The sequence below is a fragment of the Carcharodon carcharias genome, chromosome 9 (assembly GCF_017639515.1).
Source record: "Carcharodon carcharias isolate sCarCar2 chromosome 9, sCarCar2.pri, whole genome shotgun sequence".
Classification (NCBI taxonomy): Eukaryota; Metazoa; Chordata; class Chondrichthyes; order Lamniformes; family Lamnidae; genus Carcharodon; species Carcharodon carcharias.
The window spans coordinates 14,535,983-14,561,355 of NC_054475.1; the positions used below are offsets into that span (position 1 = coordinate 14,535,983).

At 42.4% G+C, this 25,373-nt stretch overlaps 1 protein-coding gene across 2 annotated transcripts in view; it reads left to right on the top strand.

Annotated features, from left to right (window-relative positions):
* The window catches only part of capza1b (capping actin protein of muscle Z-line subunit alpha 1b), a 73,513-nt gene that overhangs the window by 42,732 nt on the left and 5,408 nt on the right, over positions 1–25,373 (top strand). For both annotated transcript variants that reach the window (XM_041195675.1, XM_041195674.1), the window contains exons 2-8: positions 6,724–6,787; positions 13,464–13,515; positions 14,330–14,393; positions 18,220–18,426; positions 20,130–20,209; positions 22,966–23,044; positions 23,135–23,206. In XM_041195675.1, the coding sequence (XP_041051609.1) occupies positions 6,748–6,787; positions 13,464–13,515; positions 14,330–14,393; positions 18,220–18,426; positions 20,130–20,209; positions 22,966–23,044; positions 23,135–23,206 (594 nt within the window). In that variant the 5' untranslated portion in view covers positions 6,724–6,747. The remainder of the gene's footprint in view (positions 1–6,723; positions 6,788–13,463; positions 13,516–14,329; positions 14,394–18,219; positions 18,427–20,129; positions 20,210–22,965; positions 23,045–23,134; positions 23,207–25,373) is intronic.

Sequence of the window (25,373 nt, forward strand, 5' to 3'; positions counted from 1 at the left end):
GATGGGGCCTCGCTTCAACATTTCAATCGACAAATGGCACCTCTGACAGTGCAGGACTGAGAGTACTATTTTGAAATGGCAACCTAGATTATGTACTTGAGCACTTTTGACTTTGAATCAATTGAAAAAAAATATATATTTCAGGGATTATCAGATTGTTGCTCAAATCTCTCACAAAATGGTCTGTATGTACTAAACTAAGCATTTGAATTTTCATGGGAAGTGTCTGCAGGAGATTTGGCTGAGATTAAGTGGCTGTGAAGAAATCTCCCCATCTCTTCTCCCCCACCCACACTACCACCCATTTCCTAACTTCCTGGAACTGAGTTTAGCCTGTTTCCCCACAGGCTTCAGCCAGTCTAGCTCTGAATTTGATCATTTTTCCAAAGTGGCCGTCAGCAACTGAGCACTGTACTGGGTTCACAATTACAGTCCTGTGTCCAGTTGTATCCTATATATTGCTGTTGAATTAATTTTCACAATATTTCCTGTGATTTTTTTTATCATTCATAGGATGGGGCATTGCTGGCTATGGCCCATCCCTAATTGCCTTTGAGAATTAAATGGCTTGCTATGTATAGTTAATAAGGAGTCAATAAGCAGTTATTAGTTTTAAATTAATTTATTAAATAGTTCTAGAAATGGCAGTTGCTGCGGTGAAGTGCTTCACCTGTGGGATGTGGGAAATCTGTGACGCTTCACGTGTTCCGGACAACTACATCTGCAGGAAGTGTACCCAATGCAGCTCCTCACAGACTGCTTGGATCGGTTGGAGCAGCAGTTGGATGCACTTAGGAGCATTCAGGTGGCGGAAAGCGTCATAGACAGGAGTTTTGCAGATGTGCTCACACCCAAGGTATAGACAGATAGATGGGTGACTGCTAGAAGGAGCAGGCAGTCAGTGCAGAATTCTCCTGTGGCTGTCCCCCTTTCTAACAGATATACATTTTGGATACTGTTGGGGGGGATGGCCTATCAGAGGAAATCAACAGTAGTAGCCAGAGCAGTGGCACCACGGCTGGCTCTGTTGTTCAGCCGGGGGGGATCAAAGCACAAAAGAGCAATTGTCATAGGGGACTTTATAGTCAGGGGCTCAGATAGGCGCTTCTGTGGTCGTGAAAGAGACACCAGCATGGTATGTTGCCTCCCTGGTGCCAGGGTCCAGGACATTCTGAAGGGGGAAGGAGAACTGCCAGAGGTCATGGTGCACATTGGTACTAACGACAGGCAGGAAGAGTGACGTCCTGCAGCAGGAGTTAAGGAATTAGACAGAAAGTTTTTTAAAAAAAGGACCTCTAGGGTTGTAATCTCAGGATTACTCCCTGTGCCACGTGCCAATGAGGCTAGAAATAGGAAGATAATGCAGCTAAACACGTGGCTGAACAGATGGTGTAGGAGGGAGAGTTTCCGATATCTGGATCATTGGGATCTCTTCCGGGGCAGGTGGGACCTGTACAAGAAGGACGGGTTGCATCTAAACTGGAGGGGCACCAATATTCTGGCTGCGAGGTTTGCTAGTGTCACTTGGGAGGGTTTGAACTAGTATGGCGGGGGGGTTGGGAACCAGAGCAATAGGTCAGCAGGTGAAATAAATGACTGGGAACTAGTGAATATGGCCCATAGGACTAAGAGGAAGAGCAGGCAGGGAGAAATTACAGAACACAGTGGGACTGGGGGTCTGAAATGCATTTGTTTCAATGCGAGAAGTATAACAGGCAAGGCAGATGAGCTTCGAGCTTGGATTAGTACTTGGGACTATGGTATTGCTATTACAGAGACTTGGTTGAAGGATGGACAGGATTGGCAGATAAACGTTCCAGGATTTAGATGTTTCAGGCAGGATAGAGAGGGATGTAGAAGAGGTGGGGGAGTTGCACTGCTGGTTAAGGAGAATATCGCAGCTGTACGACAGGAGGACACCTCGATGGGTTCATGCAGTGAGGCAATATGGGTAGAGCTCCAGAATAGGAAGGGTGCAGTCACAATGTTGGGGGTTTACTATAGGCCTCCCAATTGCCGGCGGGAGGTTGAGGAACAGTTATGTAGGCAGATTTTGGAAAGATTTAAAAGCAGTAGGGTTGTTGTGGTGGGTGATTTTAACTTTCCCTATATTGACTGAGAAGCACTTAGTGCTAGGGGCTTGGATGGTGCAGAATTTGTAAGGTGCATCCAGGAGGGCTTCCTGAGACAATATGTAGGTAGTCAAACTCGGGAAGGGGCAATACTGGACCTGGTATTACGGAATGAACCCAGCCAGGTGGTCGAAGTTTCAGTAGGGGAGCATTTCGGGAAAAGTGACCATAATTCAGTAAGTTTCAAGGTACTGGTGGATAAGGATAACAGGAGTCCTCGGGTTAAGGTGCTTAATTGGGGGAAGGCTAATTTTCACAACATTAGGCAGGAACTGAGGAATCTAGACTGGAGGTGGATGTTTGAGAGCAAATCAACAACTGACGTGGGGGGCTTTCAAACATCTGTTGATAAGAATTCAGGACTGGCATGTTCCTGCTAGGATGAAGGATAAGCATGGCAAGTTTCAGGAACTTTGGATAACGAAGGATATTGCGAGATTAGTCAGAAAGAAAAGGGAAACATTCGTAAGAGCTAGAAGGCTGGGAACAGATGAAGCCCGTGGAGAGTATGAAAGTAGGAAGAAACTTAAGCGAGGAGTCAGGAGGGCTAAAAGAGGTCATGAAAAGTCATTGGCAACCGGGATTAAGGAAAATCCCACGGCCTTTTATACATGTGTAAAAAGCAAGAGGGTAGCCAGGGAAAGGGTAGGCCCACTCGGACAGAGGTGGGAAGCCAGAAGAAATGGGAGAGATACTAAATGAGTACTTCTCATCAGTATTCACCAAAGCGAAGGACTTAGCGGTCGATTTGTCTAGGGAAGTGGGCGTAGATAGTATGGATCATGCTGAGATCAAAAAAGAGGTGTTAGGCGTCTTGAAGAATATTAAGGTGGATAAGTCCCCAGGGCCAGATGGGATCTACCCCAGAGTACTGAGGGAGGCAAGGGAGGAGATTGCTGGGGCCTTGACAGAAATCTTTGTATCCTCACTGACTACGGGTGAGGTCCCAGAGAACTGGAGAATGGCCAATGTTGTTCCATTATTTAAGAAGGGTAGCAGGGATAATCCTGGAAATTACAGGCTGGTGAGCCTTACGTCAGTGGTAGGGAAATTATTGGAGAAGATTCTTCGTGACAGGATTTACCACCATTTGGAAGCAAATGGGCGTATTAGTGAGAGGCAGCATGGTTTTGTGAAGGGGAGGTCGTGTCTCACTAACTTGATCAAGTTTTTCAAGGAAGTGACAAAGATGATCGACAATGGAAGGGCAGTGGATGTTATATACATGGATTTCAGTAAGGCCTTTGACAAGGACCCTCATGGCAGACTGGTACAGAAGGTAAAGTCGCACAGGATCAGAGGTGAGCTGGCAGGATGGATACAGAATTGGCTTGGTCATAGACAGAGGGTAGCAGTGGGAGGGTGCTTTTCTGAATGGAGAGCTGTGACTAGTGGAGTTCCGCAGGGATCAGTGCTGGGACCTTTGCTGTTTGTAGTATACATAAATGTTTTGGAGGAAAATGTAACTGGGCTAATTAGTAAGTTTGCAGACAACACTAAGGTTGGAGGAGTTGCAGATAGTGAAGTGGATTGTCAAAGGATACAACGGGATATAAATCGGTTGGAGACTTGGGCGCAGAAATGGCAGATGGAGTTTAATCCGGACAAATGCGAGCTAATGCATTTTGGAAGGTCTAAAACAGGCAGGAATTATACAATAAATGGCAGAACCCTTAAGTGCATTGATGGGCAGAGGGATCTGGGTGTACAGGTCCACAGGTCACTGAAAGTGGCAACACAGGTGGATAAGGTAGTCAGGAAGGCATATGGCATGTTTGCCTTCATTGGCAGGGGTATTGAGTATAAAAGCTGAGAAGTCATGCTGCAGCAGTATGGAACCTTGGTTAGGCCACACTTGGAATATTGTGTGCAATTCTGGTTACCACATTACCAGAAGGACATGGAGGCGTTGGAGAGGGTGCAGAGGAGGTTAACCAGGATGCTGCCTGGTCTGGAGGTTATTAGCTATGAGGAGAGGTTGGAGAAACTCGGATTGATCTCACTAGAGCGACGGAGATTGGGGGACGACTTGATAGAAGTTTACAAAATTGAGTGGCGTGTACAGAGTAGATAGAAGCTTTTTCCCAGGGTGGAAGAGTTTACTAGGGGACATAGATTTAAGGTGAGAGGAGAAAATTTTAGGAGACATGCGGGGTACGTTTTTTACACAGAGGGTAGTGAGTGTCTGGAATTCACTGCCATGGGAGGTGGTGGAAGCAGGTACGATAGTGGTGTTTAAGAGGCAGCTTGACAAAATACATGAATAGGATGGGAATAGAGGGATACAGACCCTGGAAGTGCAAAATGTTCTATTTTGACAGGCAATATGATCAGTGCAGGCTTGGAGGGCCGAAGGGCCTGTTCCTGTGTTGTACTTTTCTTTGTTCTAGGCCATTTCAGGGGGCATTTAAGGGTCAACCACATTGCTGTGGGCCAGGACTCTCAGGTAGGCCAAACCAAATAAGGATGGTGGGTTTCCTTCTCTAAAGGACTTCAGTGAACCAGATGGGTTTTTGCAACAATTAACAATGGTCATCATTAGATTTACAATTCCAGATTTTTTTATTGGATTCAAATTTCATCATTTGCCTTGGGGGGATTCGAACCCGGGTCCCCAGAGCATTACCCTGGGTCTCTGGATTACTAGTTCAGTGAAAACACTACTATGCCCAGCCAAACTAGTCAAAATTAGGTCAGTGACGAGGTTATCATTGAGCCAGGAAACTGCAGAGCCTGTGACCAGTGATCAGTGTGCTAGTTTTGCACAGCTGAAGAAACCTGACACTACACTTGAGTACTTTGTCATTCTAAATGCAGAAAGCTGCTGTATCACCCCTTCAATTATAGCTTTCTAACTTCCTGAATTTTTGTCAGTGTGTGGTTGGAATTTTCAATTTTAATTAGGCAGCAAGGTGGTCTGGATACTTCACTGTGAAAATAAACAGTTTTCTATTTATTCCGCCTTTTGATTATGTTCCTTTTCTATTGGTTCCACCCCTGCTTCAGATTCCTCAGTGTACATTTTGTGTGGGAATGAGGAGTTTAATTGGGACTCCACTATGATGCCACCTTCAATAATGGAATGGCATGTTTTGGTTTTTGCTTACTCAGGTAAAGTATTACCTGTTCCCAAGTGAGTTGAGCCCTGCAGGAGATTCAAGGTGAAAGCTTGGGAATGCGGAATGTAAAATGAGATTTTAACACTGATCCTGACACAAATGTACATCCTAAGCTTCTTGCACCTGAACATCACATAATGGCTGAAGTTTTATACTTCTGAGCTTGCCAACCCATGATTATTGTTTGCTCCCTATTCATTTACTTCAATGGGTAGAAAGCCCCAACAATAGCTTTGTGTTTAGTTGACCCCTGTAACTGCCAAATTGAATATGATAGAATGTTGAGCCTCTAAATATTCCATTTTGTTCAGCTTCAATTATTTTAATAAGTTGTTGTTGGGAGTTCAGGAGTGTTTATATTGAGGCATGTGGTTTAAAAGCTCATAAATTGGCTGACAGAAGTCTGTCCTATAACTGATGACATTCCCTGCAATCGGGCCTCTTGCTTTCTACTCCATTGATTGGAAACGTACATTAGTTTTCTTTGGAAATCCAATACTTGTGACTGGTCCACACAGAATATTGACTGCTGCCTAAAGCTGAGCTTTCTCTGTTTGTTACCAGGTTGTTCAATTGATGGAAAACCTTTTTTTGAGTAGGGGAGAAAATGCAACCTATTGGTCGGTACACAAAGCAGTGAGTCCGTTGCCTAGACTGCATTATGTTATTAAGCTGGATTACCTCCTTATGCCTTAGTTCAAATTAACTGACTCAATCCTGGAGTTTTAGTCCTGTTTGCAATATGTGACAGCGTATGCATTCTCTAGCTAGTTGAGATGAGTGGAAATGACCTAGAACATTGCTGCTTGATCCAGTTTGAAACCCTGCATCCTCTAATTGTACTTCCTGTAATGGAGTGTCACAGACCTTTTTTGCCATAGTTTTCAGATTGAGATCTGCAAGGTCATCAGAGTTTTGTCTGGTGTTGGGTGGTGTCTTGAATTCTGTACATTTTTCTGTACTTGTTATTTTACGAGTACATTTGGAAATGTGCTCTTGCTTTGTAGGCAATGTAATGAATTGATTGTGATGTGCTTTGGGCTGTTGTAAGGTTATAAAAGGTACTGTATAAATGCTTCTGGCTATCAGCAATGACTAGGAAGTGCTGCTGTCGTCAACTTGCCCCTGATGCCGTTCATAATGCTACTTACTGTCTAGGCTCCTTCAGGGAAGAATAATCACATGGTGGGCTTGGTGCTTTGGGTTTGGAATTGTATCCTAATGAACCAATTCAGTACCTGTGTATGAGAGAGAGAGCCTGAGTGTGATAGGAAAGTAGCACAAGCAAAGTTAAATTGCATGTTACGTGATTGTACTCTGGAACTTCTACCCAGTGGTAATTTGGTTGATGAACTTGGTGGAAGGATACTGATGCAGAAGGTCCTAAAGTGATTTATGAGCTGCCTGCCATCTTACTTATTATGAGAAAAGCACAGCATTGCTAAATGTGTGAATTTCTGATTTTATTTTAGGTGCAAATAGCCACCAACTTCATCATGCATGCACCGCCAGGAGAATTCAATGAAGTATTTAATGGTAAGTGCATGAAAGATGGTCGGTCTTCTCTTGGGCGTTGTTACCTCCAACCTGCTGATTATGATCATGAAGCCATTGTTTATGTTTTTATATCTGTTTGTATGTTCCAGTATTGCAATGCAGGTTATAATAATTGTTCTTCTATTGCCCTAGTGCTGGATGACCAAGTTTTTTGACTTCAAATATTGTTTAGGTATCTATCGTGAAATTTATGTTCCCATTAATACTTACAGATTTCAGTCTCCAGATACTAACATATTTATGTTGCAATTTAGGCTATATAACTATCAATCAGTTAACAGTACTAAGAGCCCTCTTTAACTGTTAACAGAGACAAAGCAGTGAATGAGATATAGATCTGAGATACTTGAATTACTTGGGCTCAGGCTGTATGTAGCTCACAGGTTATGGTTTGGAGCACCCTAAATGCACCAGTAATTATCATAACCACCTACAGGTCCTGAGATTAACCTGTGGTTGCACTGAGTTATTGGACCTTGCTCAGGGTAGCAGTAAGGGCCTGGACTAGAATATTGATACACGAGAATAGTGGAGCACAGTCAAATATTTGTATTAGATATTAAATTTTATTAGGTTGATTCAGATATCAAGCAGACTACTGAGTTATTGCTCCATTATGGACCACTTAGCACTAACAATAAAATGTTCAAGATATGGTGCAAGAGCAATACAATATTCAAAGCAGCAATAAAATGCTTAAATATGCAATCACCCCAAAGTGTGCAGTTTCTGTTGATTTTAGATTCTATTCCTGAGGGCCAGTCAGGCTTTTCTTTGCATCACTTCTATAATGAGGTTTCCTTAGTAGTCTCTTTTATACCCTTTATTCTAATGTTATGACCACATCCGGTGTTAAACCAAATCCCAGAAGGAAGCTTGGCTTACAGGCCATATGCTTTAATTTTTGTATTCTGAAAATGAGAAGAAAGCATACTGATCTCAGCAGCAAGAAGTCCAATAACACTTTTGGGATTTTAAAAATTAAAAGTTTTATTAACAACGGTAAAAGAAAACTTAAGCACACATCATGTCTGACCAATTTGATTGAATTTTTCGAAGAGGTAACCAAGTGTGTAGATGAGGGCAAAGCGTTTGGCATACTTCAGCAAGGCTTTTGATAAGGCCCCGCGTGGAAGACATAACAAAGGTAAGAGCCCATGGGACAACAAGGCAGTTTGGCAAATTGGATCCAGAATTGGCTGAGTGGCAGGAAGCAGAGGGTGTCGGTTGAGGGGTGTTTTTGTGACTGGATGCCTGTGTCCAGTGGGGTTCCACAGGGACCGCTGTTGGGCCGCTTGCTGTTTGTGGTATATATAAACAATTTAGACTTGAATGTAAAAGGGTCGATCAATAAGTTCGCGGATTACATGAAAATTGGGGTGGTAAATAGTGAGGAGGATAGCCTTAGATTACAGGAGGATATAGATGGGCTGATCAGTGGTAAATGGAATTTAATCTGGATAAGTTTGAGGTGATACACTTAGGCAGGACAAACAAGGCACGGGAATACACGATGAATGGTAGGACCCTGGGAAGTACCGAGGATCAGAAGGACCTTGGTGTGCATGTCTACCAGTCCCTTAAGGTAGCGGGACAGGTAGATAAGGTGGTTAAGAAGGCATTTGGAATACTTGCCTTTATTCGCTGAGCCATAGAATATAAGAGCAGGGAGGTTATGCTGGAACAGTATAAAATGCTGGTTAGGCCATCGCTAAAGCATTGCTTGCAGTTCTCTAATGCGCATTATAGGAAGGATGTGATTGCACTAGAGAGAATGCAGAGGAGATTTACCAGGATGTTGCCAGAGAGTTTGTTATGGGGAGAGATTGGCTAGACTGGGGTTATTTTCCCTGGAGCAGAGGAGATTGAGGGGGGACATGATTTGAGTTGTATAAAATTATGAGGGGCATAGATAGGGTAGACAGGAAGGAACTTTTCATTTTTCACCCAGAGGGTGGTGGGAATCTGGAACTCGCTGCCTGAAAGGGTGGTAGAGGCAGAATCCTCATAACATTTAAGTATTTGGATATACACTTGCAATGCCATGGTGTTATAGGCTATGGGCCTAGTGCTAGAAAATGGGATTAGAATAATTAGGTACTTGTTTGACCGAAGCAGACCCGATGGGCCGAAGAGCCTTTTTCTGTGCTGTAGACTTCTATGATTCTGACTGACTCAAGATTACAGTTACACAGTTAAAATTAGGCTTACAAACATTCCCCAAAAAAACTCCCTATTTGGTCTGATCCACAAGAAAACACCTTTCAGGCAACAGTCCTTTTATAGATGTTTACATAAAAATCCAATAATGTTACCCAAGGCAAACTGCTGTAGCTTTAATGGAGGTATACCACATGACCTCTTAAACTCACTCCCGCTCCGCTGTGCAAATCCAAAACTTTAGAACACGACTGCTTTTTGCAACCTAAGACTTTTCTGGCTTGACTGGATGGTTGATTCTTCTAGCCTAGAGCTGTTTCCAGGAGATCTTCCTCACACAGCTAACAGCCTACAGCTACAGCCAATGGCTCAACCGCTTCCGGCTCTCCATGGTAACTCTAAAATACTTTTTTCCCCCTTTCATCTCAGGTTCCATTGTTTTCACACCTCTGAAACTCAAATCCTTCCAAATATAAAGTCTTTTATGTTTTCATGTTTCTATTTTGTCTCTGCTTTCAGTTCAATAAAATGTAATTTACCCTCTTCTGTTTACCTGTGGAACTCCTGCAAGATGCAAACATGTTTCTTGTCACCTCTGACTTCTCTTTGAACTTCAAACTCTCAAACTTATTTAAAAATGCAAATGTTAGATCCAACCTATTCACTTGTACCTCAGACCTAACGCCTCTATCCTTTCATATTTTACACCCCCCAGACGATGTCTTCCAGTAATTTTGCCCCAGCTTAATTACATCATTTGCGCACACAGACACAAAGCCTTCTTCACAGAGTAACATAATATTCCCCAAAAATATTTTAAAAACTAACATCCATTTTCACACTAAGGAGAGACAAGATATCGTATTGATGGTGTCTTATGGTCCATTTGATATTGTTTTGGGCCCAAATGCCCTCTTACAAGCTGAGTTCTTTGAGGAAGCTAGTTCTGACAGTGTCCGTCCTCCTTGGATCTACTTCAGTAAAATTTGCCAACTTGCAGAGAAAGATGTTTGCGTAAGAGGTCAACAGACCTCTGAGTTCTGTTTATCTGCAGAATTTTTCAAGGTCCTGTTTTGCCATAACTCAGCAACTTTAATTTTAAAAGCCTGAGACACAAATATTTCTACCATAGCACGGTTTTCAGCTTCCTAAGGCATGCTGCTTAAATCTTGAGCTTAAAAATTTGTCAAAAGGCTCCTTTCCCTTATAGCACCCCAACCCCCTTGGCTGCCATATTTGTTCCATTAAGTCCAAGGGCCTTCAATGTATATGGCTCACAGTTAGTTCAGACATTCATTGGCAGATCTGGCTGGACTACATCATTCACATCATCTCCTGTGCCAAAACGGCTTACAACTCCTTGGTCATCCTGGAATGCAAAGCTTATGTTCTCTACTACCAGCCATCTCCTTACACATTTCTTCCCTGTTCGCTTATTCATCACCTCGAATAACATATGCCTCGAGGTCATGGACTACTTTGTCACTAAAATTGAGACCATCTGGACAGCTGCCTCTGCTGTGCCCCTCCTGAGCTAGCCCTGAACTCCTATTTTTTGCTAGTCTCTCTTACCTTGTTTCACGCCCTCTACAATGTCAGCTTGGTCATGAGACCTCCATGCTACCTGATATTGTAAATTGTTCCCTCCTATTGGGTACTGTTCCCCTCACTCTCACCTGCCATCATCGCCCCACTTATCAAGAAAAATACACTTGACTCCTCTGTCCTTTTGAACTGCAGCTCCATTTCCAACCTTCCTTTTCTCTCAAGTCCTTGAATGTGTTGCCTCCCAGATCTGTGCCCAATTTTCTAGCAAATATATTTGAAATTCTGATTGGGATTCCGCTACCACAACAGCAGGCAAGTGGTTCTCATTAAAGTCATAAATGGCATCTCCTTTTGATCGTGGCTGCCTTTCTGCAGCTTTTGGTACAACAGGCCACATCATCTTCCCCCACAGCCTCCATTGTCACGAAGAGTGGGACTGCCATTGCCTGGTTCCACTCTTCGCTATCTGGCCTAAGCCAGAGTCTCCTGCAATGGTTTTTCTTCCCCCAAGGATCTATACTACTTCTCATCCACATGCTATCCATCAGCAGCATCAACCAAAGACACGATGTCAGGTTTAATATGAGCTGACGACACCAAGTTCTACCTTGCCAGCATTTCTCTTGACCCCTCTACAACCTCTGTTGTCAGTATTCTTTTCTAACATCCAGTTCTTGATGAGCCGCAATTTCCTCCAATTAAAAGTTAAGACAGCTGGAGCTATTATTTTGGGACCCCACCAGAAACTCTGTTCCTTTGCCTTTGATTCCATCCCCTTCCTTTACCATTTTCTCAGGCTGAACCACACTGTAATCAGCCTCCATGTCTTATTTGATCCTGAGCTTCTGACCTGATGTTTCAATCATCATCTCCACAATACTGCCCATCTCTGCCTGCCTTGGCTTATCTGTTGCTGGAATCCTCAACCTGCTTTTATTACTTTCAGACTTGACAATTGCAGCGCTCTCCTGGCCAGCCTCCTATCTTTCGTCCTCCTTAAACTTGAGCTTGTCCAAGCTCTATTGCACATATTCTAACCGGCACCCAAATCATGTTCACCATCACCCTGTGCTTGCTGACATGATCCACCTATGCCCCCAGCTTGAAATTCCTGTCTACATATTAAAAACCTCTCCTTGGACTTACCTGTCCCTATTCTGCAACCTCTTCCACCTCTAACTCTCTGCATTCCTCCAATTCTGGCCACTTGTGAAACTCCACTCCCTTTGCCTCGCTACAAGTATCCGAACCTTCTGCTATGTAGGTTCAAAGCTCTGGAATTTCTACCCTAAACCTTGCTCTTTTTTCTTCTAAGACCCTCCTAAAAAAATTTACTGCCTTGACCAAGCTTTTAGTTACCTGTACTAAAGTCTCCTTTTTTTCACTCCTGTCAAGTGCCTTTGCACATTTTTGTACCTAAAGGTATGTTTTGTTGACTCCCAAGCAACAGGCTTGTTTGACCTACTTAGGTCCACTGAAAACTGAATTGCAGCATAAATGATGTGAGGTAGCTCATAAACGTCAGGCTCTCAAAATAGAAGCCTTTTTAAGATTTATATACAAGCTGCATCTTCTAAAGCGCATACTGCTTTGAGTTTGCATCCTAGTTTAATATCTGGTTGTAAGCTGTATTTATTTGCTGTGACAGTGTGGCACTAGTAGGCTTAAATCCAGTAGAAAACTGAGTAATTAACTACTCAGCTGGAACGCTGTGCTATCCAATGCATTTACCCTCCACCAAGTTGCCTTGAGGGCAATTGAATTTGCCAACCAGAGCTAATTGATGCTAAAGTCATGGTTAAGTCCAAGTAAAAAAGGTTGTCGAATCTAAACCGTACAATATTTAATATAATACTCAGGTGAAATTAAAAACAAATGTAGGAAATGCACAACCTGTCAGCATTCTGGAATGGTTTGAAGTTGTGCAAGTTCAGCTTGGCTCGGAGTTGTGGATTCAAGTGCCACCCTAGGACTTTTGCTGCAGCACTAAGGGAAGGCTGCATTGCTGGTGATGCTGAGGCCCTGATCTGCCATCTCAAGCTAATGTAAAGATCTCATGGCACTGTCCGCGCAGAGCAAGAACTGTGACTGGTGTTTTCTTCTCGACTAACGCCAGCAAAAGCAGCTTATTCGATCACATTTTGTTGGAGAGGCCTTACTCTGGGCATGTTGGCTGGTGAGTTTGCCAGCCTAAACAACGACACTTGTCAAGTAATCTATTGGCCTTGACATGCTTTGGGGAATTTCCTGAGGACATGAGATGCTACAGTCTACTGTAAGCTGTCAAGTGACTTTAAGTTGAGTAATTACAATTTGAACTAAACTTAGAGCCATCTGTACAATTTTATTACAAATAGTTTTTAATTTCTATATAATAATTATTTTGGACAGAAATAGCTTATTAGGAGTAAATTGTATTTAAATACTTTTTCTTTGTAAACTTAGAACTTACTTTTGTAATCTGAACTTGTGATTTACCAGTGATATAATACCCATTGAAAAGTTGTGCCAGAATAATTGATTATTTTAACTTGGCAGATTTCTTTTATAGCAATGCTGCCAAGAGTCTTTATGCAGCAACTTTGCTGCTCGTTTGACAATGTTCAAATGGTAGATCCTCTATTCAAATGATGTGTTGTTTGGGTGGTAGTGTTTAGCAATGATAGAAAGCAATTCACCTGTGCCAATTTTTCCTGCAGTTTTCAAGCAAGTTATGAGCCCAGGAGTCCTAAGGTGGTGTCATCAGAATCTGCTCCTGTTCATTTTGGGGCTAAAAAAATCTAATAAATTAAACAATTTTGAAGTAACAGCTATTAATCGCACTCTGTGATTTGTAAATTAATTTAATCTTAACTTGCAATATATTTTTATTTTTGAGCTTAATTTAAACCTGTAATTTCAGAAAATAATCAGATGTTCTGGTTTTTTAAATGTTCTTAATTTCCAGATGTGCGTGTACTAATGAATAATGACAGTCTTCTCAAGGAAGCGACCGTGCAGTAAGTTTCCTTCAAAGTTCAAAAGTGACTTTATTAAAAGTTTTTTCCATGAAATACGTGTCATGGTGTGAGGTAATATTAGTTGCCTTGTTATTCACTGTCCTCACCTCTTGCAAAGGAACTGAAGGATACTGAAATGAAAGCAGAATACTACGGATGATGGAAACCTGAAATAAAAGCAAAAATGCTGGAAAAGTTCAGATCTAGCAGCACCTGTGGGGAGAGTAACAAAGTTAACTCTCTTTCAACACTCTCATCTCTCTCTCTTGCCCCCTCTCGCCCTCCCTTGCTCAACACTCTTCGCTCGGCGCGCTTCACTCTCGCCCTCGCTCGGCGCTCTTCACTCGCCCTCGCTCGGCGCGCTTCTGAAGAAGAGTCATACAGACTCAAAATGTTAACTTGGTTTCTCTCTCCACATTAACTAGAGGGGACTGTTTAGCCTCTCGAACCTGTTTTGCAATTCAGTGAGATCATTCCTGACCTGTGACTTAACACCTTATTACCCCATAACCTATGAATATCAGATTTAAAATTAACAATTGATTTGAATACTTCTCTACCTTTGAATTAGGAAAATATACCCACACGGGAGTTTCGGGAGCAAACTATTTAGTGACTGTGAATATGGTAGATTGTATTTGAAACAGACAATGAGCTTGCTCAGAGAAGATTAATTAGAATTCTGCTTAACAGTATTGGGCTATCACGCACCAGATTTAATGGCATTATCTATGCGAAAGATAGGTGATGAAAAGCAGAGTGCAGTAATTAATGTGGGTACGTCATACACTGACCAACCTTCTTCTTCCCACAGTGCTTTTGCGCAGTATAATATGGACCAGTTCACTCCTGTGAAGATAGAGGGCTACGAAGAACAGGTAAAGAGGAAACTTGGGAACTATTGTGTGGATTGGGGTGCAGAGAAGATAAAAAAATGCTGCAGTTGTGCATTGGCAGCCAGTTTGTGTGGACAGAGTAGGAGAGTGTGTTACTGGTGTCAGTGAAACTAACCTGACACCATTGAGAGAGATGGGGTCAAAAATGGAGACAACACATTCTATTCAACAAGGTACAGTGTGTGTGCATGCCTTATGGTCAGGAGGACGGCATCAATAAACTCTTATTCTCACCTTGCCACTTGTACCTAGTATCCACCTAACACTCAAGTGTGCTGTGTCAGTTGTCTGACTACAATTCACCAATTCCCATCACTTGTAGAAGACAGTTCCAAGGTGATACTACTGACAATGGAAACTTGGAACCAGCTCAAACCAGAATGTAGTTTCGGTAATCCAATACCTGAGGGCCACAGTGCACTTGTGCAGTGATAATGGTTGACCAGCTAGCCTAAATCATGAATGGAATCCTAGAGGGGTAGATGTGTCGGCAGTCCTGGGATTCTTCCACTTGTCTTCAGATAGCTCTGCAAGCCAGTGCTCTTATGGATAATGTTCTACCCAAACAAACAGCCCTGGGAACATCTGCAGTTGTAGCTGCTTAAACTTCAAAGGTACATTTGAGCCTGCGTCTTTGGTAAGTGGAATGCCACCCTTTAAGGAGTGTTTCCACTCCATACAGGGTAAGCAGAAATCATACGAGCAGGTATATATTTTTCAGTTGAGTGATTTCAGAGCCCGTTAAACATGATGATGGGTTTCCGTGTGTGTCATCTACCTGGTCTGCTTCCAAAAAAAATTGAGCTAAAGCAAATATTAACTGAAAAGAGTTAATGATTCTTGAACTTCTTTGCCCAATTCTCCGAAGTAACTTTCAACAAAGGTTTTGTGGAAAGGAATCCTGCTTTTAAACTTTACAAAGTTTACGCTTAACTTGGTGAATGTTTTTGGTGGTAATATAAAGTTGCCTTTGTGTGCATACAAATTGTTTCTCTGTCTTCTGCATGTTTCCTTCTGAATAGTGAAGGGAACGACCAACAGTTTGTGGGTCACGGGGAATGTAGCCCTCATACTTCTATTGCATCCCTTTACCATAGCCGTTATGTATTCATGTACCTCCTACATATCACAATACCTACTGATTTCCCCTTTGTACTACCTGCTGAATCCCTGTAGTCTTGTCTCCCCTTCCTCTGATGTCACCCAGCTCACTTTTAACACCCATTCCCACACTTTCTACAGTCTTCATTGGGGGGGGTGTTTTTTTATTCATTTGCAGAATGTGGGCATCACTGGCTGTGCCAGCATTTCTTGCCCATCCCCAATTACCTGTGAGAAGGTGGTGGTGAGCTGCCACCTTGAACCGCTGCAGTCACTGTGGTGTAGGTATACTCTCAGTGCTGTTAGGGAGGGAATTTCCGGATTTTGACCCAGCGACAGTGAAGGAACAGCGATATATTTCCAATCAGGATGGTGAGCGACTTGGAGGAGAACTTCCAGGTGGTGGTGTTCCCATCTATCTGCTACCCTTGTCCTTCTAGATGGTAGCAGTCGTGGATTTGGTAGGAGCTGTCTAAGGAGCCTTGGTGAATTTCTGCAGTGCATCTTGTGGAAAGAGTGGATGTGGTGCCGATCAAGCGGGCTGCTTTGTCCTGGACAAATGCTGCCTTGATATTGAGGGCAGGCAGTCTCACCTCGCATCTTGAGTTCAGCTCTTCTGTCCATGTTTGAACCAAGGCTGTAATAAGGTCAGAAGTGCAGTGACCCTGGTGGAACCCAAACTGAGCATCAGTGAGCAGGTTATTAAGCAGATGCCAATTGATGGCACTGTTGATGACCCCTTCCAGCACTTGACTGATGATCAAGAATGGACTGATGGGGCGGTGATCAGCTGCCCTGGATTTGTCCTTTTTGTGTATAGGACATTACTGCCCAATTTTCTACATTACCAGATTGATGCCACTGTTGTAGCTGTACTGGAACAGCTTGGCTAGGAGCTTGGCAAGTTCAGGAGCACAACTCTTCAGTACTATTGCTAGAATATTGTCAGGACCCAGAGCCTTTGCAGTATCCAGTGCCTTCAGCCATTTCTTGATATCACATGGAGTGAATCGAGTTGGCTGAAGCCAGGCATCTGTGACGCTGGGGACTTCCAGAGGAGGAGGCCGAGATGGATCATCCACTCGGCACTTCTGGCTGAAGATTGTTGTGAATGCTTCAGCCTTATCTTTTGCACTGATATGCTGGACTCTTCTAACATTGAGGATGGAGATATTTGTGGAGCTGTTGCCTCCAGTAAGTTACTTCATTGTCCACCACCATTCTCGACTGGATGTGGTAGGACTGCAGAGCTTAGATTTGATCTGTAGGTTGTGGAATCACTTGGCTCATTCTGTCACTTGCTGCTTATGCTGTTTGGCATGCAAGTAGTACTGTGCTGTAGCTGCACCAGGTTACCACCTCATTTTTAGGTATGCCTGGTGCTGCTTCTGGCATGCCCTCCTGTACTCTTCATTGAACCAGGGTTGATCCTCTGGCTTAAACAGAAAATGCTGGAAAAACTCAGCAGGTCTAACAGTATCTGTGGAGAGAAAAACAGAGTTAATGTTATGACTTCTTCAGAGCTTTGATCCCCTGGCTTGGCACTCATGATAGAATGGAGGATATGCTGGCCCATGAGGCTACAGATTGTGTTTGAGTACAGTTCTGCTGCTGCTGATGGCCCACAGTACCTCATGCATGTCTAGTATTGGGTTGTTAGATCTGTTCAAAATCTATCCCATTTAGCACGGTAGTGCCACACAATATGAAAATGGGACTTGGTCTCCACTGTATGGTGGTCACTCCTACCGATACTGTCACAGACAGATGCATCTGCGGCAGGCAGGTTGGTGAGGATAAATATGTTTTTGCCTCTTGGTTCCCTCACAGCCTGCCACAGACCCAGTCTAGCAGCTACGTCCTTTGGAACTTGGCCAGCTCAGTCTGTGTTGGTGCTACTGAGCCATTCTTGCTGATGGACAATGAAGGATATTCTGTACCCTCAGTGCTTCCTCCAAGTATTGTTCAACATGGAGGAACTTATGATTCATCAACTGAAGGGGGTTGGTTGTATGTGGTAATTAGCAGGAAGCTTCCTTGCCCATGTTTGACCTGATGCCATGAGACTGATGCCACTGATACCATGCCATGGAGTATGACTTTGTCAAGCTGTTGCTTGACTAATCTGTGAGACAGCTCTCCCAATTTCGGCACAGGGCGGCACCCCCCCCCCCCCCATGTTAGTAAGGTGGATTTTGCAGGGCTTGCTTTGCTGTGCCTAGTTTGATGCTGGGTGGTCTGTTCAGTTTTATTCCTTTTTATTGACTTTTTAGAGGTTTGGTACAGGCTTGCTAGGCCATTTCAGGGCATTCCGCCACATTGCTGTGGACATGGAGTCACATTCAGGCCAGACCAGGTGAGGATGGCAGATTTCCTTTCCTTAAGGGTATTAGTAAACCAAATGGGTTTTTACGACAGTTGACAATGGTTTCATGGTCATCATTAGACTTTTAATTCCAGATTTTTATTGAATTCAAGTTTCACCACCTGCCATGGTGGAATTTGAACCCGGGCCCCCGGAGCATTACCCTGGGTTTCTGGATTACCAGTCCGGTGTCAATACCAGTACACCAGTGCCTTCTCCATTGCATGGAAAAAGTTGGCAGGCAGTGAATGCAGCATTGCCATTTTTAATGTATAGATGTGTGTACACATGTTTTTTATTGCTGAAAAGTTGAAAGAGTTAAGCTATGACATTTTTGCACAGGTCCTGGTTACAGAGCATGGAAGCCTGGGAAACGGGAGATTTGCGGATCCAAAAAATAAACTTTCCTTCAAATTTGATCATGTGAAGAAAGAAAGCAGTGATGTCCACCCTCAGGAGGGTGAGCCTGCGATAGAGTCATGGAGGAGTGCCTGTGATAATGCATTGCGAGCGTACATGAAAAACCACTATCCCTACGGCATCTGCACTGTTAAGTATTGTGGAAAATCTATTGTGACCGTGCTGTATTTCATGTGGTTCAAATTTTGTTGGCGGTTTTTTAAAACCATTAGCAATAACTCATTGGGTTAGATGTATGATAGAGGGATGATAATTGACCAGGTTGATGCTGATGGTTATTGTATGAGCATTCAGTGAGGTCAGGAATTAGCTTAGTTGTAATTGGGTCAAGTGAAAGCTTCCTGACTTGCACAGTTCAAGCTTATGCATAATGTGTTACTGAGGCCATGGAGAACAAGGATAACTGAAGTTCAGCTTTCGCAGTCATGGTGATGTTGTTACTTTGACCAGAGTGTAAAATGCCAGCCAGACAGGATTTACCCTCGAGAATTGGAGCTAAGTGGGCAAAAACTAAATTGAGAACACAAAAGCAAAATACTGCAGATGCTGGAAATCTGAAGTGAAACACAAAATGCTGGAAATACTCAAGTCTGACAACACCTGTGGAGAGAGAAACAGCTCTAGGTCAATTGCCTTTCGTTGAACTAGTTCTAACAAAGGGCCGTTGTCCTGAAACGTTATCTGTTTCTATCTCCACAGATGCTGCTAGACCTGCTGATTGTTCGAGAGCTTTGGAGCAGCATGGAGGTTACAAATTGGACCCCCAATTCGAGGATAGTTCCATTCAGCGTTTTATTTGATGTTACTAATCACAACATTTCTGAAAGAAACTGTCAAAAATCATAGAATGACACAGCACAGGACGAGCCTTTTTGACACATCATCCTGTGCTAGCTCTTTGCAAGAGCTGTCCAATTAGTCCCAGTCCTCTGCTCTTTCCTACTAGCCTAGCAAACCTTTTCAATTATTTATCCAATTCCCCGTTGAAAGCTGCTGTTGAATCTGCTCTTGCCACCATTTCAGGCAGTTCGATTTTTAAAGAAGGGGAGCAGTTGACGATATCCACAAACATTGGGTGAGGAAGGAGAGTTGAGTTTTCTCGAGAGAATCAAACAGAAAGCAGGTTCTGAGTGCTATGGAATGTGTTCTGCCAAGGGCGAGATGGAGAAATTTTTTTTCCGAGGCCAGGGACAATCCGATTGTTTCAGTAGCTAAGCCTGTTAATGGCTTTTGGTTTAGGTACATTTGCCAAAACTCCCGGTTAGTTTACAGCAGGCTATCTATAATTTAAAGCTTTGTGCCCTACCCTCTCCATATCTAATTCAAGTGGTCTTCAGTTCCCTTTCTCCACTTTAATTCCACCTCTCTGAACTTATTTAAATTCACTCCATCTCTTCTGTTCCTACTTGGCATAGCTCCAAGCCAACATGTTTTCCAGCACCATGTGGGAGAACCTCAGCCCTCATCTTCATAATCCATTCCTGCATTAGAATAAAAAAAGAGCTGCAAAGATACAACAAAAGCTCAAGTTTGGCATCTGTAAAGGGAACCAGTTCTAATGATTGGCAATTACCCCAAACACAAAACTCTACAAATACTGATGTGACTTGCTCTTTATTTTAAGATTGTTTCCTCTTATTCTTGCAGTACCACTGCTAAGTTTTTTTATGTTGCTTAAAAGATATACAAATTGTTCATTCTGCCAGGCTGCTAACAGCTAATTCATTGTGCTGTACGATTATCAACACAAATAAAAGATCAAAAGGCAGTCGTAGTTATTGTAACCAAAACTTGCTTTTATTTGTAATATTGTGGACATTTCTGTTTTGTAGACCTATGGTAAGACCATCAATGGCCAGCAAACTATTATAGCTTGTATTGAAAATCATCAGTTTCAGCCGCACAATTTCTGGTAGGTGTTTATTTTAATGTGAATACTTACTGGTGATTAAAATGCAATCCTGACTACCAGAACAGAATGTCTAGAGTCTGAGGTGGAGCTTTGGCCAATCAGTCAGGTTGAAAATTCGTTGCAATATTGAGCTTTTCTGCTGACACCCTTTCAGTTGTCTTTTGTGTTAGAAACCCAGTTGAGCAAAAGAAATAGAAGCAGGAGTAGATTATTCAGCCCCTGGAGTTCATTCCACCATTCAATACAAACATGGCTGATGATCTGCCTGAACTCCCCTTTTTTGCTCGCTCCCCAAATTCCTTGATTCCCCTGAAATCTCAAAATCTCTCTATCTCAGTCTTGAATATACTCAACGATGAAGCATCCACTACCCTCTGGGATAGGCAATTCCAAAGAGAGACAACCCCCTGAGTGATGAAACCTCTCCTCAGTCCTAAATGATTCATTCCTCATCCTGAGCCTGTGCCCTGATGTTATAGATTTCACAGCTAGGGAGAATAATCTTTTGGTATCTATCCTGTCAGGCCCCTTCAGGATCTTGTATATTTCAATGAAATCACCTCTGAGCTCCAGAAAGCAGAGACCTAATTCAAGAGACAAGCCCCTCATTCCAGGAACCAATCTCATTAACCTTTACTGTATCACCTCCAAAGTAAAGTATTCTTCATTAGGTATGGAGACCAAAATTGCATGCAGTACCCCAGGTGTGGTTTTGCTAACTACCTATACAATTGTAGCACAACTTCCTTATTCTTGTATTCCAACCCCCTTGCAATAAAGCCCAACATGTAATTTCCCTTCCTAATTGCTTGCTGTACCTGCATGCTAACATTGTGTTCCTCATACAAGTACACCCAAGTCTCTTTGAACGTCAATATGTTGAAGTTGCACACTTTTTAAATATATTTTGTTTTTCTATTGCTAGCAAAGTGAGTAACCTCATCCTTCCCACATTATGCTCCATCTGCTTCCTTATTGCCCACTATATCTCTTTGCAGCCACTTTGGTGTCCTCACACATTGCATTCCTACCTTTGTAGCATCAGCAAACTTAGATATATTTTTCTTGATCTCTTCATTTAAGTCATTAATATAGATTGTAAATAATCGAGGCCCCAGCACTAAACCTTGTGACACTCTACTAATTACGACCTGCAACTTGAAAAAGCCCCTTTATCCCTACTGTCTGCTTCCTGTCCGTTAACCAGTTCTCTGCCCATGCTAATTTATTACTCCCAACTCCATGGACCCATATTTGCACATTAACCTTTTGTGTGGCACCTTATCCAATGCCTTTAGGAAATCCAAGTATATCACATTTTCTGGTTCCTGCTTAACTATCCCACTACTTACAGCCTTAAAGAACTCTAATAAATTTGTCAGGTATGGTTTTCCTTTTTTGTAAAACTATGTTGATAGTACTACGATTTTCTAAGTGCACTGTTGGGACTTCCTCAATAATGGATTCCAGCACTTTACTGATGACTGGCATTAGACTAACTAGTTTGTAGATCCCTGAAGACTCTTCTGAAGAAGAGACATACGGACTCAAAACGTTAATTCTGTCTTTCTCTGCACAGATGCTGTCAGACCTGAGTTTTTCCTGCATTTTTTGTTATTGTTGTAGATCCCTGTTCTCTCACTCCCTCTTCTTGAATAAGTGTTACATTTGCTAAATTTGAATCTACTAGAACCGTTCTAGAACCTAGGAAACTTCTTTGACCAGTCTGCCATGAGGGACCTTATCAGAAGTCTTGCTAAAGTCCACATAGACCACATCAAATGCATTGCCCTCATCAACACTCCTGGTTACCTCATCAACACTCCTGGTTACCTCCTCAAAATTTGATCAAATTTGTCAAACATGACCTTCCCTTAAATCCATGCTGACTATCTCTAAATAATCCATGTCTCTCCAAGTGCAGATAAACTTTTTCCTCAGAATTCTTTCTAGTAACTTCCCCACCACCGAGGTTAGACTGACTGGCCTGTAATTTCCTGGTCTATCCCTTCACCCCTTTTTTTAATAATGGGACAGCGTTAGCAGTCCTCTAGCACCTCACCTCTGGCCAGAGAGGATTTGTAAATTACTGCCAGGGCCCATGATATCTCTTCTTCTCTTGCCTCCCTCAACAGCCTAGGTACATCTCATCCAGGCCCCTCGCTCGCTTGCTCTCTCTCTAATATTTCACATTTATGTCTATACCTGCATCGCCCTTTTCCATTGTGAAGACCGACGCAAAGTATTCATTGACGACTGTACCCACATCTTCCGGGTCCAGACAGATTACCTCTATGGTCCCTCATTGGCCCTACTCTTTCCCTAGTTATTCTCTTGCTCTTTTAAAACTGCCTATTAATGCCTTGAGACTATTATCTTTTAGGATTTTTTGCATGGTTTAGTGCCCGCAAATGTAATCTCAGCAGCAAGAAAGATTGAATTACATTTCTGTAGTGCTTTTCACAACCTCAGGATATCCAAAGTGCATTACAGCCAGTGAAATACTATTGAAATGTATTCGTTGTTGTAATACCCCATTTCAACACATACATTTGGGGAAAGAGGTCAGAAGGGGAGGGGAATTGCCTCAGGAGCCATGCTGGAAGAAAAATGCACGGAGCAACTAGAGAAATATAACTGTTGAGTAGCATTTCAAATTTATGGTTTGAAGGGTATGTGAGTGCTTAATCCAAGTATTTTTTGTTATAAATACAAGTAATGTATTTGCCATTTTTTAAATTACTACCCTTCTGAAGGAATGGGCGTTGGAGATCGGAGTGGAAATTCACCGTTACCCCACCTTCAGCTCAGCTCACTGGAGTTCTGAAGATTCAGGTTTGCCATGCTTTCTTGTGTCACTGTGAATTCCATTGTACAGTGTACTAAGGCACGAGCCACATTAAATGTGTTGTAATGTCTTTCAAGGTCCATTATTATGAAGACGGTAATGTTCAGTTGATGAGTCAGAAGGACATCCAGGAATCCTTGCCGATTACAGTAAGTCAGAATTGATTTAAAAATTATCAACTGCCCACTAGGAGAGTCTTCGGATTATTCTCAGGAACTGATGTGGTAATGCGAAGGAGTCACTGGTTTTAAATGCAAGTAAGTCATGGGGTAGGGTGGTGGTGGTATTCAGTTCATCCTTCACCCGCTACACCAGGAACTAAGAACAATGAGGTCTTTGGGAAATGAATGGGTGTCACAGACCCGTGAAAATAAAGGTGGAAGAATCTGATGTTTGCCTAAAAATTCCCATTTTCCAGCTTGAAATGGCCTTGATGAAAAAAAAGCAAATGATGCTGCCAGACTTCGAGAAGGTAAATTAAAATTAAATAGTGGCTTGGTATCCTCTGGTTTCATAAATCAGGTTTCCACAAACCCCCAGTTCAGCTTTTGCACCACCTTAAAAAGCATCTCAAAACCCATCCTTTCCACCAAGCTTTCAGTTATCCCTCAATCACTCATTGTCTCTCCCTTTCCTGGCTCTGTTAATTTATTCCCCTTTATCAAATGAGTTGGAAAGCTACATAATGCAAGTTACTACCTGCATATTAATAAGCATGATAGTAAATGTCTGGATTCATCCTCTAACCACCAAAAAGAGTTTTCACAGCTTATAGGAACAAGAGGTCATTTAGCCCCTTAAGTCTATTCTGTCATTCAAAGAGGAAGGAGAAGCGGAGGGAAATGAGGGGAGTTCCAGTTTTTGGGGTGCTAGAATTAATGAACTGCAGGAAGGAATAGTTAGCTGAATTTTGACCGTAACACACTGAAGGGGAAGGTCATGTAAGGCGCAAGATATTTGGAGACTAAAAAGTGCAAGAAGAGCATCAGGTAGCTTTGATCAGTGAAAGGGCAAAGTTGAAGGAAGGCTAGTAGTTAGAAACTAGTTGATTTTTACCAGTTGACAAGCTTTATTTTGTATCCAGTCCAGGAGTAGTTACTAACGTACCTATGAATGGAAAATTGGCTATTTCACAGAAAAGGCTTTTTCTGAGAGCTTCTTATTTGAAGTGTATTTCCACACAAAAAGAGGAACAGTTGAAAATATGGCCATGAAACAGCGTAATGTTAGAAGACGGCCTGTTACATTCCTATTTTGTGGTATGAAGTGAGTATTCAGCTGTCATGTCAGATGCATTGCTGAGTTTGTTTGTGCTTTCTACCTATCTGGGCTCTGCTTATAACATTCGTGAACCTAGATACAGTAGGAGACTGAAACAACTTGTAAAACAAAGATTCACAATCCTCTGAAGGAAGAAATTCCTCCTCATCTCTGTCTTAAATGAACGATCCTGTATTCTAAAACTGCACCCTAGTTCTAGATTCCCCATGAGGGGAAATATCCTCTCAGCATCTACTCCATCAAGCCCCTCCAGAACCTTAAGATAAAAGCAAAAAGCTGCGGATGCTGGAAATCCAAAATAAAAATAAAAATACCTGTAAAAACTCAGCAGGTCTGGCAGCATCTGCAGAGAGGAACACAGTTAACGTTTCGAGTCTGTATGACTCTTCAACAGAACTAAGTAAAAATAGATTCACCTCTCTCCAACCCCCTTGCAATAAAGGCTAACGTGCCATTTGCCTTCTTAATTACTTGCATGTTAACCTTTTGTCTTTGTATGAGGAAGCCCAAATCCTTCTGTGACACACCATTCTGTAGTTTTTTAATTTAAATAATATATTGCTTTTCTATTCTTCCTGGTAAAGTCGATAACCTAATTTTCCCCCATTATACTCCAAATACCAAATTTTTACCCACTCAACCTATCAGTATTCCTTTGTAAACTCTCTCTATCCTCATCACAACTTGTTTTCCCTCCCATCTCTGCATTGCCAGCAAACTTGGCTACAATATACATTGTTCCCCTTCATTCAGGTCATTAATGTAGATTATTCTTCCAAGTCAGAGACTTATTGAAAGTGATGCAGCTGCTTCCATGTCTTTTGTTAAAAATTAATTTCTCTGGCTATTGGTTTCACTGGCAAGGCAGACCTTCATCGCTCCTTGAGATGGTTTTTTTTTTAATATAACAGTGTGGTTGCTTCAGAAAGCAGTTAGGAGTCACACAGATTGCAGGATTCCTTCACTGAAGAGTATTAATGAACCAGTTGAGTTTTATGAAAATCTGCTTCACAGCCACTTTACTGAGGCCAGTTT